This window comes from Physella acuta, unplaced genomic scaffold (assembly GCF_028476545.2).
Source record: "Physella acuta isolate Inbredline_101_S28 unplaced genomic scaffold, ASM2847654v3 ptg000513l, whole genome shotgun sequence".
Classification (NCBI taxonomy): Eukaryota; Metazoa; Mollusca; class Gastropoda; family Physidae; genus Physella; species Physella acuta.
In genome coordinates this window covers 25,001-38,867 of record NW_026732032.1, presented here as the reverse complement: position 1 = coordinate 38,867, position 13,867 = coordinate 25,001, and the positions used below count along the sequence as shown (strand labels likewise).

Sequence of the window (13,867 nt, the reverse complement as noted above, 5' to 3'; positions counted from 1 at the left end):
GCCATTTTCAGCAAAGTGGCGCCTTTTTGGAAACTTTTTAAACTCAAAGTTTTAAACAATGATATTTGTTAAAAAAATATTTTTGATCGGCTCATCTATGTAAATCACAAGATTTCTTTTCATGCAGCAATTAAGCATTACTGTACTAGTCTAGTAGTGTCTACGTTTACAACACGTATTAACAGCTGCATCAGTTTGCCATACTAAAAATAACCCTTACGATGCATTGCAATGTTTAAAAAACCTCTACGGTAGTACCACTTGGCAAGAGGATTGTTAAGTTTAAGGCAACTGTATAATGTATTTTCTTACGAAATATTGAATTAGAAAATGTTATGCGTAAAACTTCACACATAATTACTTTATATATACAGTTTGAATCATGTGATTGATTCTTTAAAAATTACAATACAGAAACAAATACAACTGATGTGGCACCTCTATTTAAATTTTCTTATGAGCAAAATGGGTAGTGGTGGGGAAATTTTGATAAGGTCAACAACGTCATCACGTAAAACTCTGTGAAAATTGTTTTTGCAATTACCAGTAAAAAGGTGTGTGATCAATACAGTGATCTAACCCATACCTATCACTATGTTAAAAAACGATCTTTAAAGAACACAAAGAAGCAGTAGTTAATAAAATATATGATATACCGATATTTAATTAAATGTAGGCTGTTATTCCGAATGCTTTTCTATTATAACGAAAAGCGTGCTTTTATACCACCTCTGATTTTAAAAACTTTCATCATGCTGTAATACTTTAGCATTTATGATGACGATATATTAAATTCTGAATATAGACAAAAACATTTTGTAAACACGAATAGTGTTAAACAATTTCATTATATTCTAAAGTAATTATTTATTTGTTTTGACATTTATAATTAAATGTGTAGATATATACATATTTATATTAAGAGAGTGATTATTTCCCCTATTTCACTTGTCTTAAATAATTTCCCAGGAATTATTATGTAAGAATTAATTATTTTTTTACAAGAATTACAAAACAGATTGTGTTACGTTCATTGTTTTTAGTTGTAGTGTGTGTATATATGTATACTTTTTTTGTTTAGATTGATACACTTTTTGTTTTGTCGACCTACATTGTGTGTTTTTTCTTATTTCTTCAGAGTGCTACTTTCAATTTACTTTACATCATAGCGAAGTAATGACATACAGCTAGTAATTATATATATATATATATATATATATATATATATATATATATATATATATAATACACGTATATAGAACGTGTTAAAAATTCGGCGCCTTTTTTTGCTCTTTTCGCTCCCCCTACAACGAAAACCTGGATACGCCTCTGCTTTTATTCTTTACTGCCTTATCTAAAATGTTTTTTTAATTAAAAACATTTTTGTGTTAAAGAATAAAGAACTTCATCCTGTTACTGTATGCATGATAATCATCTGTTCTCACACTTAAAAGAAATATTTGAATAAACCAATGTGGATAAACCATACCTCACTAAGTTCAAACTCTGTATTATAATTCCTGGTGATTGCATCTATCACATTAGACCATGAGAAAAACGATGCTCCAAATCTATAAGTAGATGTAATTTTTAATTTTATACAAACATTAAAACTTTGAAAATAGACAATCTATAACAAACTGTCATGCTGAATAAATACTTCATTAATTCTTAGAGAGGCAAACAAATATACCATGTATACCATGTATACTAATAACAAAAAAGAATGTTATAAATATAATTTATTAAATTATCTTGTTAAAAAAATTCATAATTTAGATAAGTTGAAAATAAAAACAAAAACGTACGTGTCTTTAAGATGTTGGAAGTTTGCTCTAAAGAAGTTCCAAGCAAGTGATCGACCAACTGTATTTGATGAGATGTATGTTATAACATTTAAGGCATCTTGCTTGCGAATGACTGAGTCCTTCTCTACTACCAGCGACAGGAAGCTGAAAATGTTTATTTGAAATATTTTTTATGTAAAATAAATTTAAAATATACATAGATTATAATTAAAAGTTTAAGGTGCTTTGACAATAAGGGCTTTGACCATTTGGTTGGACCACAGCTGTGCACATATGATCAAAGCTGCTAAGTTCAAAGCTCCTGTGGTAAAAACTCTGCAAACCAATTAAAATTACCTATATATGTTAAAATATTTAGCCTAAATTCAGCTACACATGAATAGTCTTTACAATACAAATTATAAGGAAATTTGAAAATTAATAAAAAAAGAATCTTTGTATATGCAGAATGAATTTACTACATTAGCATAGCCACTGTCTTTTGGAAAGAACTATTTGAGATAAATTGCTTTTAGTATCAAAATTCTACACGCTTTTTAGCGTAAATAACCATATCATATACATTGTTTTAAAAAAATCTTGCACTTCTTAAATTATCATATTTTATATTTTCTGAAATGCATAATGACTGGATTGTTTGAAATTATTTAATTACAGAAAAATATATGATCAGCTTCAATTCGTGTTTTTGTATTAGTTTACTAGATATTAAAATTTAACCTTTTCCTTTTCAATCACTTTAAAACTATTATGGATTTTTTTTTAAAAGTGTGTATGCCACAAAACTTTTCATAATATTTAACTAAACTGATAAGTCACTTTAGTGTGACTTGAAAAAAATCACCACTGTTTTATGCAGACAGCAATTACCATCACTTTCAAATTAATAATTCCAAATATCATAAAACATAATTTTACATTCTATAAATTGTTACATAAAATGTATGTTTGTGTATTTAAAACCTTTTGACCCCACCCTATATAAAATCATGCAAACACTGTGTATGACCAATATTGTCTTTTGTACATTTTTGTTAAATATTTAATATAATTATGAACTGCCTATATTTGTAAAAGTTTCAAGTAAAATTTAAGAACTTTTTCTCACTTGTTTAGGATCCAAGGTTGCTTGGTACAAGATAAAGCTGAAAGCAAATTAACCTTTTCAGAGGCTAAATCAGATTCTGTGTACATCTGTAATCAAATAGAAAATTGGTTATTCCTGTGTTAATAAAAAAAACTAAGATGTTAATTATAATATTCCTTTGTGTTTGATATTTTCTAACATACCTTAAGACCAAAGCTCCACTCATCCCATCCACCACTTGAAATAGCAGAACAGTACACAGTAGATCTAAAGTTAGGGTCTACTCTATAAATAGTAAAAGATTATTATGATTAATGATTCAGAATTTATTTACCTTTTTAATATTATTTTGATACAATTTTTAATGTTTAAAATCAATTAGCATTTCATGTTAACAAATAGTAGAGAAAAAAAGCAAGACAACCACTAGTTGAAAAAAAAACACAAATGACAAAATAACAAAGTTGTGGAGAAATATTAAAGTAAAATAACTACAAAATCGCAAATTTATAAGAAATTTATTTTTAAAATATTCATACGGATTTGTAGTTGGATTTGCCATCCATTGTTTGAATTGGTCCTTAGCAAAATCTGCACAGCTCTGTATACCATATCCACATGCTATATTGATAATAAGACTTCGCGCCAAACTGAAAAAAGAAATAATACAATATTTTCTTTTGAGCTATATATACAAAATGTATATAATAATCAACATAATTTGTCATCACAAAAAAATTAAATCGCAAAAAAATTCTTAAAGAATGACCTGTTCTTTTTTACAAAGAAATGTGAAATTTATTTTGGAAAAAGTGCTGGTCAACATTAAAAAAAAACATTTTATATTTACATGTCAGTATGAGATGATCCTGTATTATCAAAACCAACAACCCGGAAGGAGCTGTTGATTTTTTCCTGCATAAATTTCTGTAAAAAAAAATATTTAAAAATCATTGGGCTGTATTAAAAAAAAAGATTTTTAATGGTTTTAATTTAGCAGAATGATCTAATAAGTAATCACATTTTAACTATGTTTTTTGTGATGAAAGTGATTTTTTTTACATATATTTAAGACAACATAATAGTTCAATTTTTTTAATCATTAAAACTATTAAGGAATATTGTAAAACTGTTTAGCTCTGAAATTTTTGTAAAACCTGGAAGAGTCCAAACAAAGGAGTGACAGCCAACATTCTTGAAGTGTAGAGAAGTTCTGTTCTAGCAGCAACCCATGGTGCATAATCTTTTTCTTTATGGAGGTACTCAATTGTTTTTAATGCAATGTTCAGTTTTAAATCACCTGATCTATATTTTAAAGAGGAATTTTTTTAAAGTATAGGGAGACTGATGAACTGGAAATGTTAGACTGTAATGTTTTCAGTTGAATATATCCACATTTAAAAAATATATATATATAAATTTGAAACTAAATACAAATCATATTTTAAATTAAATTTACAAAGAGACAAAATACCTTTAAATAGAATGATAAATTGATAAAATTGTAAAAAAATAAAATAAAATTTCATTAAATATGTGAATGACTTACTTAACAAGATTCCAAGCATCACTGATTATCTGAGCTCTGTTTATTATTGGAATTACCTAAAATGTATTAATAAACCTGTATCAACTTTAGACACAGGGAAAGGAGTGAGTTTTGTTTTAGTTAAATTTTAATTGAAATCTTTTGAATTTGTTGAATGGTCACAGAAGTATTAAATTTATGGACTCCATAATTCATATATTTGACATTAATGGTTAGGATATGCAGCAAATCATGCAGTAGATTAATAAGCAATCAATAAATTTTCTTCAAGTATAAAAGCCTTACTTCATGGTTTTCCACCAGTTGTTTGCATAAAGCTTCCCAGTTACTGTCTGCATAGTTGACTCTATAGAAGCCATTCATTTCAACATTTGCAAGAATCCATCCACTTGAATTATACACATAGGGAAGTGGGTTGTAATCAATCTCCTCTGATAATTTAAAAAAAAAACAATTTGAAATTTTTTAAAAAGCAACAAACAAAATAAACTAACGTTTCTAAAATATAAAAATTTCAATTCATCATCTTTTTTTCCCATTAGTGCCCAAGACACATGGGGCAGATGAAGTAGAGTTCATTTTCTTCAGAGTTCTTGGCATATAGAGTGATATTGTGGTCAGCATAAGTAAGGTACCTATCAGAGCTAGATGGACTCAGGGATATTTTACTGACTTGAACCCAGATTTCAGGTTAGAATTTGTGTTAGCAGCCTAGCTCTCTACTGCTCAGCCACTCTGTACCATAAAATTTTAATTAGTAAAGTAATTTAAAATATTATGCATTGTCCTTACTACTTTCTTCATTTGTATGAAGCCACAGAACATCTTTATCTGTCTGACTGAAGTTTGGTTTTTCACTGGTTGTGATTGTTATTGGGATATTCCATTTGTAACTGATTTATGAAAAATATAGGAACACATTTATTGTTATATATATTTTTAAATAATATTCAACAGTATGTTAAATTAATATATATTCTTAAATATATAGCAAAAGTGTTTGACTGTTTAATTATATTATTGGGTGTTAATGGATTTAAAAAAAAACTGCAGAAATTAGAGTTGCATTAAAATTGATGCATTGAAAATATGTAGCTCAAATATAAACTTATCAGTAACTCATACATATTATAAGAAATTATATTACTTAAAATAAGTTTCAAGCAATCAATAATTTTTAAAAAGATATCAAAATAAATGAATATTTTAGATGAATTGGTGTAAATTCTGTTTTCATTATTTCTATTTTATTTTCTCCTGATGATCTGCTATTATGAAAATATTTTTTTTAAAAATATGACACAAGTCACATTCACATTACATGTGATCATTATTGCTTTTTCCTAAAATAATACTATAGGTTTAGGATGAAATTTTTACTGTCAGTTATTTTCACTCTCCACATTTAAATAACATCAGATATGTGTAAAATATTATATACCCAAACGGAGAAACATATTTGCCAGGATCAACTGCATTGTAATCTTCCAGATATCTTTTCTGAGATACCAGTAGCTTTGTAACAGAGTTATAACTTCTTTGTAGTTTGACAACAGGATAATTCATTTGAAGTGTCCATGTATCCATAATTGTCTTTACATTTATGTTCTGCTTCCCATCAATAGCTGCTTGCTGAAAAATATTAAAACATTTATTATGCTATAGATAAATTAATGTTCATTTAAAACTTGAAATTAACAGTTAAATCATTTGTATTTCACCTATTATAAAATAATACTGTTATTTACTGAGAGATTTTATAATTGTAAAATTTATTGTCGATACATTAAACATCAGTTGGGGAAATTATGTGGATTTGAGTTGCTTTAAAATGATTAAAAATATTAATCAGTCTTAAAAATAGTTTCTCATTGATTGTTTTGACCATTTAATCTCAAAGAATGATGTAGCACATGCAATTATTTTATCCACCAACCTAGGTATTGCAAATTACTTTCTTTATTCCTATATAATTAAATCACAAGAAATCAAACAATTTTATTTACCTCAGTAAGAGCTGTCCACAAGTCATCATGAAAGGCTGCACCATATTGCCTTGATAATAAATATCTCTGAAAATATTTTGTTGATTATATTTTTATTTTAAAAAATCACAATTGTGAAAAGGCCATAATATATAAACAACGATTGTTTTAGATTACATTTTTGTAATTAATTCTTACATTCAATCCTCGTCTGAAAGTTCCCTCACCAAGAAACTGAAGCATCATTCTGATAATGGCACAGCCCTGTAAAGTATAAGAACCCAATATTAGAATATTAAGAGCTTCAAAGAAAAGTCTATATTTTAGTTTTATTAATGTTTTTTTGTTTTTAAGCCAAGAAGAAAATAAAAACTCTAACCTTGCTGTAGGATATAGAATCAAATATTTCATTGATCTCATCTGGATGACCAACTGGAACATAGACAGGGTGTGATGTAACTAGTCCATCAGCTTGAAGAGCAGGTTGAAGGTCACTTACAACTAACACATTATACTAAAACAAAAATCAAAGCTCATTTGTGTTGGAAATAACAATGATTTAATTTCTCATTCTTAAACATTAATTTACCAAAGAATTTTGATATCCTAAAAGTCAACCATAGATTTTACTTTGGTCTAAAGTTAAATTTTAACTCAGTCTATCATTTCTTTTTTTAGATTTTTTTTTGCCCTAAGTACGGGATTGATTTAATTTTTACCAGGTTTTGCTTCTTTTGCAAAAAAAAATCTGTACATTAAAGTATTATACTGATTCAAAGTGATACAATTATTAAAATTACTGCTGTAGACAAAACAAACACAAATCACTCTGTTCTGATACAAATTATAATTCTAGACAGCTTTATCATTGTTCTTAAACATTTATAATCAACCTTTGATTGACAAGTCGGGCTGTACTCTTAAACTTCTAGATACTTTACAAGTGAAAATCACAAAGCCTTATCTTGGCATGTGAAATACACTTTTTTCTTAATTTATTAATTTCGTTGATTGTGTTAATGTGAAATCAAAGTAAAATAGTCATCAATATGGTGAGAAATAATGAATAAAATAATATTTAAAATATATAAAAATGACTTACTATGTTCCAATCAGGATGAACATGATTAACTCCCAAGTATTCAACAAAGCTGGCAAATCCTTCATTGAGCCAAAGGTCATCCCACCATGAAGGGGTCACCAAGTTACCAAACCACTGTTTAAAGAACAAGAATTTTGTCTGTGTTATTCCTTACACTTTTCAGTCTTTGTATTATTCTGTTTTTATTTTGTTTTTGTTGAAATTAATCTTATTTAATGAACAAGACGATATTTCTAAAAGTAAAATAATGTATGTTTTTATTTTCAATTTTAAAAAATTCCTACATCATTTTGAAAGCTTAATTAAAGTGTATTATTAGAAGTTATTTAAATAAATGATTTTAGAAAAAAAAATTGCAAAAATAAATAAATAAAATTCATAAGGTTTTTTCTTTTAATTAAAACTGGCACTAATAGTATTTCATTTTCTGAATGGAGCATGCTAGTAAGTTCTGATAATTAAATAGTTCTATTCGTACTAAAGGTTTTGATTAAAATTTAAAATTAGAATTTAGTCGGGTTGCATAAATTTATTTAAGTAATTTCTCAAATGAAGAGAAAATGCAAGAAAGTCTTCCCACCTGATGAGCCAACTCATGTGAAACCACAACAGCAACTCTTTCTCTGTTAGCTTCATTAGAAAAGCCTGGCTTAAACAGCATTGCTGTCTCTCTGTGGGAGAATATTTTTTTAAAAAAAGAAAAATTAGAAACAGAGAAAAAAGGTTTAAAGAAAAAAAGAAGAAGAAAAAAATGTCTTGAAGTAGATTTACTAAAAGGAATATTAGATTAGAAAAAGAACTTGAAAACACAGAAGAAAGTATATTAAAATAAAGTTTTTAGTATTTAAGATGAATTAAAAGCATAAAATATTTAAAGAAACATTGTTTTCTTATCTAAACCTAATTTACAATACAATTGAAATAGACTCTGCACAAATAAAAATCTTTATACATTAAGCTACACAATACAAATACTGCTGTTGATGTTTTTGTTACAATTATTTTCCACAGGCTATTAATATTATTGGTAAACACTATTTCACCTGTATGTAATTAGACCCCAGTTTTCCATAGCACCAGCAGCAAAATCTGGTATAGCAATCATGTCTGATGAAAAATTTTAAAAAGTCAAATTAAACTTCCAGTGGGTATAGTTTTGACATGACCAAGGTATTTAAAAATAATATCTTGAAATATAGTTAACTTGGTGATTAATTAATAGTAGGCCTGAATTACCTGAATTGTGACCCTTTGTAGGCTATATTTTTACTTATTTTATGTAATCAAGCAGTTAAAATTATAACTCATTACCTTGTTTTGGTAGAGGGAAAGATACATTAAAAAACTCTTCAAAATAGGTGATAATTTTTACTCCGGTCTCCAATGCATAGAGCGTTTGATTAACAGCTTCTTTAGTGGCCCAGGTACGGTACTAAATCATGATATAAAGAAAGTGTTAAGATGATGGCGTGTAAACAAATACGTTTGTGTAATTACATTGTGACAGTATAGACCTACAATGAATTCTTGTTTAAATCATTCACAACGAAAGTAATAAAAATTTATTAAAAATTTATTAGCAGCCAAAAGTATAACATAAAATCTATTTGTAAGGTTGGTGCATCATTGTAGGCTTTGCTATGGGTTAAAAAAGCTTTTTTTATTGGCCTTACTAGATTTTTGAGTAAAAATAATTTTAAAAATAGTCACTTTTAAAAGTTACCTTGTGAATATCGTTACTTAATAGAATATTCTTATCAAGAAAAGACAAATAAATACACACCAGAATATTATTTTTAGTTCTATTGGATGTATATTCAAAATCACAAATGATGAATGCTAGCAGGTAAGTTGACATTGTTGGAGTTTTTTGATAAACATCCTTAACGTAGGTAATCCCATCCTCAGTACTGTGAAAAAATAACATGTCTACATTGAAATTAGCAATAAATAATAAATATTAATAAGTGGTCATCCATAAATGACGTCACGCTTTTTTTGACGATTTTTACCTCCCCCCCCCCTCCCCTCCGTCACACGTCGTCACAAAAAGCCAGACCCCCCCCCCCCCCACTAAAATGACGTCACACCTCAACTTACAACCCCCCTCAAAATTGCAGTTGAATTTTTTTAAAAACATCGATATTTTTCCAAAATCTTGTCTAAACTATTACAATTTATTAGAACAGTTATCTAAAACGCAAAATAACGTCTAAAATTCGTTTTCTAACATTGCTTTTTTATAATGCAAAAATGTGACGCAACATCTGACCCCCCCCCTCCCCCTCATCACACATCGTCACAAAATTACGGACCCCCCCCTCCCCCCTACGAGTGTGACGTCATTTATGGATGACCCCTAATATCAATAATCATTTAAATTTTGTTAAGTTTTAAGTTAAGTTACCATAAATTTGTGAACTACTGCTTTTAAAATCAATTAAATTTGTTTTTAAAATAGGCTATCTTTTTCGTATTAAATATAGTTACACATTTTTACTTTAGAGGCTGCATTACTGGTTCTGGTTGCTACTTTTATTTTACTGTTCATAAATATTATAATATTTAATATAGATCTAGACTAGATATAATTAGCTTTTTCATTACAAAATCTATTTATAAGTTATTCTTGTAAAACTTTATTTTATGAATCCTGGCAGATTCTATTATGATGTTGAATCTTATAATATATATATAGGAACATAAAATTATAGTTGCTAACAATCAAAACTATTTATACTTACAAGGGTAGGGCACTATTTAGAATTGGCATATTTGAAATAGAAATTAGATGACTTGGACGAACTAGAGTAATATTAAATGTTGCTTTAATAGCTGGCTCGTCAAAACATGGAAATGCTTTCCTGGCATCTGTTGGCTGAAACTGGGTTGTGGCTAAATAGCTAAAACAAAATCACGAATGTGAGAATTTATTAAATAGAAACACGCTGATTTTTCATTTGTTACTTTTAAATTGAAATATGTACGTTTAGAGACGTAATGGTCACAGTAACTAAAATGTACTGCCTTGGCAAGTATAGGAGTTTTCTGCATTTTGTAGTGTAAATACAGTGGGTGGTAGGAGAGGCAAAGCAATCAACAACAACAAAACAAAAAAAAAAAAAAAAAAAAAAAACGCGTTTTTGTTTGTTAATTATTTTTTTATGCTAATTTTTGGTCTATCAAAATTTTAAAGTGATAAGTTGTAGTTGAAATTGTTTATATTATTAAATTATATTGAATTATATAAGAACGCTTACAATTTATCTTGGCAAAAAAATATAAAGAAATGTAAAAGTAAAATGTTTAATATAATTTGTCTAGACAAGTTTCAATTCTTCCTAATCAATGGGTGGAGAACTTACACTTTAGTTCCATTTCTATTGTAAGTACTGTAATACAGCCCGGCAAGGTCGTTTTTTAATGGAGACTTAAAATTCATTTCAATAATATACGTCTTGTTTGGCTGAAAGGAAAGGAAACAGCAATATGGAAATATGGGACCGAAAAAATTCTGTTACATTGTGTACATTTTTTTATAAAAGAAATTATGTTTAATTAAGTCAGAAAATAGTACCTTACCTGCATATTCCCGTCTAACTTTAAAATAAAGAACTGTCGAGCTGAATCAATAGCCAGAGATTTTAAACCAGGCCCAGTGCCAGATTCTGGGTAAAACTTGACGCTGCTGTTGTCGATCACCAGAACATTTGAGTGTAGCGTCACATTGTCACTCGCAGTGATACATTTTATCCAGATCTTCACAGAACCCTGGGTGTAAAAAAAATCATACAACAAAAAGAAAGATTTTGTTTAATTGCTGAAGTATTTACTTATGCCCATAATTCCTAGATAATAGAAAGTAAAACAATTCACATGCAAAAACATTTATAATAACAATACATTTAGCTGTATATAACAATATGTAATTATATATAACTGTAGGTCTAAATAACTATATATATATATATATATATATATATATATATATATATATATATATATATATATATATATATATGTGTGTATGTATGTATAGCCTATATATATATGTATATATATGTATATTATATATATATATATATATATATATATATATATATATAATACAGTATCTTATTCCATCCTTGGTAAACATTCTTTTACGTAATTTGTATTTGAATTTATCGATTTCTGTACCAAAGAGACAAACTACGTTTACACCAATCTACCTTAAAAGTGAAGTTAGCAGGATCAGGCAGGTACATGTTGGGCTGAAGCTCCACATTGTAGTGTGAGGGGACCACGTTTTTAGGTAGACGAACGTCCGTGACCTTGGGTTTTGTGGCCGGTGTGGTCCGTGTTGTTTGTGGAGCAGTTGTTGACACGGGTACGGCGGTGGGAGCTGCTGGACATCGTTCACCTGGTACGTTGCGAATATGTTTAAGGTTATTAAAACAGGTGAGCTATTGATGAATTTACAGGGAGCAGGCGGAACATTACTCCCTAGCAATTAAACACGGTTATCCCTCTCTAGTCATTACACCCATATATATTACCTCCCACCCCAACTCTTGCACTTTACACCCCCCTTCCACCGCAAAACAAAATGAAGTAGAAAATTCCCCTGTTAATTATTACTTGGTCATTTAAAGATAGATTTGCGGATAGGGATAGGATAATTTAGGTTTTTGGGGTATTTAGGTTAGAAATGGTTAAGGATGTGATTAGGATTTAGATTAGGGGGAGGGTTATGGTTGGAAAAGGTAGGTTTAAGCAGAGGCGTAGCGACCCCTCCCTTCGCCCGGGAACAAACTTTCAATTTGGCGCCCCCCAACATACCCCCCCCCCCATATATTTTTTATATTTATAATTCAAAATAGCAGCTAAAATTAACTTATTTTGGCGCCCCTAGGGTCTGAGTCCGGGAACATATGTCCCCGCCCCCCCCCCCTGGAGTAATTTAGCGGTAATGTCAGAGACCCTAATTTATCCTCGGTAAATGACCCCACTTAAGCCGGACAGACTGGACAGTTGGATAATCCCTAAACTTCTTCTAAGAAATAAACAGGACGTGCGTCTGTAGTGACACCTTGAAAAATGTATCTCATAAAAAGGTTCACTTGAGGAGGTGGGTTATCGTCCTTAGATCCTAAACGTAGCTGACAAAAATAGAAAAAAGTTTGTACGGCAACAGGTACAACAGGTGTTGGTATGTTGATTTTTTTTTTTTTTTTTTTTTTTTTTTTTTTTTTTTTTTTGCTGTGACTACACAGTTTAGAGCACTCACTGATGTACGGGCATTACTTATTGAAGGATAGAGCCTTTACCTGCTACATTTAGCGAGACCCGTGGATTATCGGTCAGGTTTTTGCTTAATGACTAAGTTGTTGTGTATATTTCTCAAATATCAGACAAGCTTCCTCTTGTTCGTTCTTAATTTGAATGTTTGAAGAGATTTCTTACAACGCAATTAAGTATTACATGTCAACATGTCAACGAGTTGACTCCGATTTCAGCCTGCTTTTCTTTCTGGACTTGCTTCCATAGCTTTTGTCAATCCGAAACCCAACTACAAGGCAGCAGTTGTTTAATTTTGGCGTTGTCTCTCCTAGAAGAGTTGCTGAATTCATCCATCGCGCCTCATCTGCCCGGGGGTTTGAACTCGGGACTTAAGTTTGGCAACCATTAGCTTTACCAACCCTACGACGTCGACTTCAAAGATCCCCCATTCCTTGCATTCAAGTAGTAATATTTCCTAGAATAGATGTTTACTGTCGTTGCACGCTGATACAATAGAAGCCCCTTATAATCATGTAACAATATTTTCTTGACACTCTGATACAGTAAAAGCCCAATGTAATTTTTAACAATATTTTCTAGATACTCTGATACAATAAAAGCACCGTGTAATCATGTAACAATATTTTCTAGACACCCTGATACAATAAAAGCACCCTGTAATCATGTAACAATATTTTCTAGACACTCTGATTCAAAAGAAGCCATCCTTGAAGTATCAGCGCCATAAGTTTACTTATTTTTGTGCTCTCTCAGAGTAATCTCATCGCGGTACATGAAACCACCCAAATACCCACTAATTAATTATACTAATTAACCTAATTACTTTGGTCAAAACATGAATGACCTCTTATCGCTTGGTGCTTTTGCAGCATTGTTTTGCAGATAACAACATTGTACGTATAACGCCCAAGTCTATAAAGAGGAATTGATATGAGATTGTGTGCCATGTGTATGGGTAGACGTACCAAACACCTAGTTTTTAATAACCAAAATCCAACCTGAAGTTAAATGTTTAGCTAAACAAAACCCTAAACGTAACCTGGAATCTGACCA

At 29.6% G+C, this 13,867-nt stretch overlaps 1 protein-coding gene across 1 annotated transcript in view; it reads right to left on the bottom strand.

The window, feature by feature from the left end:
* The window catches only part of LOC131944899 (uncharacterized), a 77,561-nt gene that overhangs the window by 41,000 nt on the left and 22,694 nt on the right, over positions 1-13,867 (bottom strand). The window contains exons 3-25 of the mRNA XM_059305778.1: positions 11,743-11,933; positions 11,114-11,302; positions 10,897-10,997; positions 10,276-10,434; positions 9,315-9,441; positions 8,843-8,963; positions 8,575-8,638; positions 8,112-8,202; positions 7,532-7,645; positions 6,809-6,943; positions 6,628-6,693; positions 6,451-6,516; positions 5,886-6,076; positions 5,237-5,337; positions 4,730-4,875; positions 4,445-4,500; positions 4,053-4,200; positions 3,746-3,822; positions 3,435-3,545; positions 3,099-3,180; positions 2,917-3,002; positions 1,809-1,952; positions 1,490-1,571 (exon numbers count right to left, since the gene is read on the bottom strand). Of these exons, the coding sequence (XP_059161761.1) occupies positions 1,490-1,571; positions 1,809-1,952; positions 2,917-3,002; positions 3,099-3,180; positions 3,435-3,545; positions 3,746-3,822; positions 4,053-4,200; positions 4,445-4,500; positions 4,730-4,875; positions 5,237-5,337; positions 5,886-6,076; positions 6,451-6,516; positions 6,628-6,693; positions 6,809-6,943; positions 7,532-7,645; positions 8,112-8,202; positions 8,575-8,638; positions 8,843-8,963; positions 9,315-9,441; positions 10,276-10,434; positions 10,897-10,997; positions 11,114-11,302; positions 11,743-11,933 (2,648 nt within the window). The remainder of the gene's footprint in view (positions 1-1,489; positions 1,572-1,808; positions 1,953-2,916; positions 3,003-3,098; positions 3,181-3,434; positions 3,546-3,745; positions 3,823-4,052; positions 4,201-4,444; positions 4,501-4,729; positions 4,876-5,236; positions 5,338-5,885; positions 6,077-6,450; positions 6,517-6,627; positions 6,694-6,808; positions 6,944-7,531; positions 7,646-8,111; positions 8,203-8,574; positions 8,639-8,842; positions 8,964-9,314; positions 9,442-10,275; positions 10,435-10,896; positions 10,998-11,113; positions 11,303-11,742; positions 11,934-13,867) is intronic.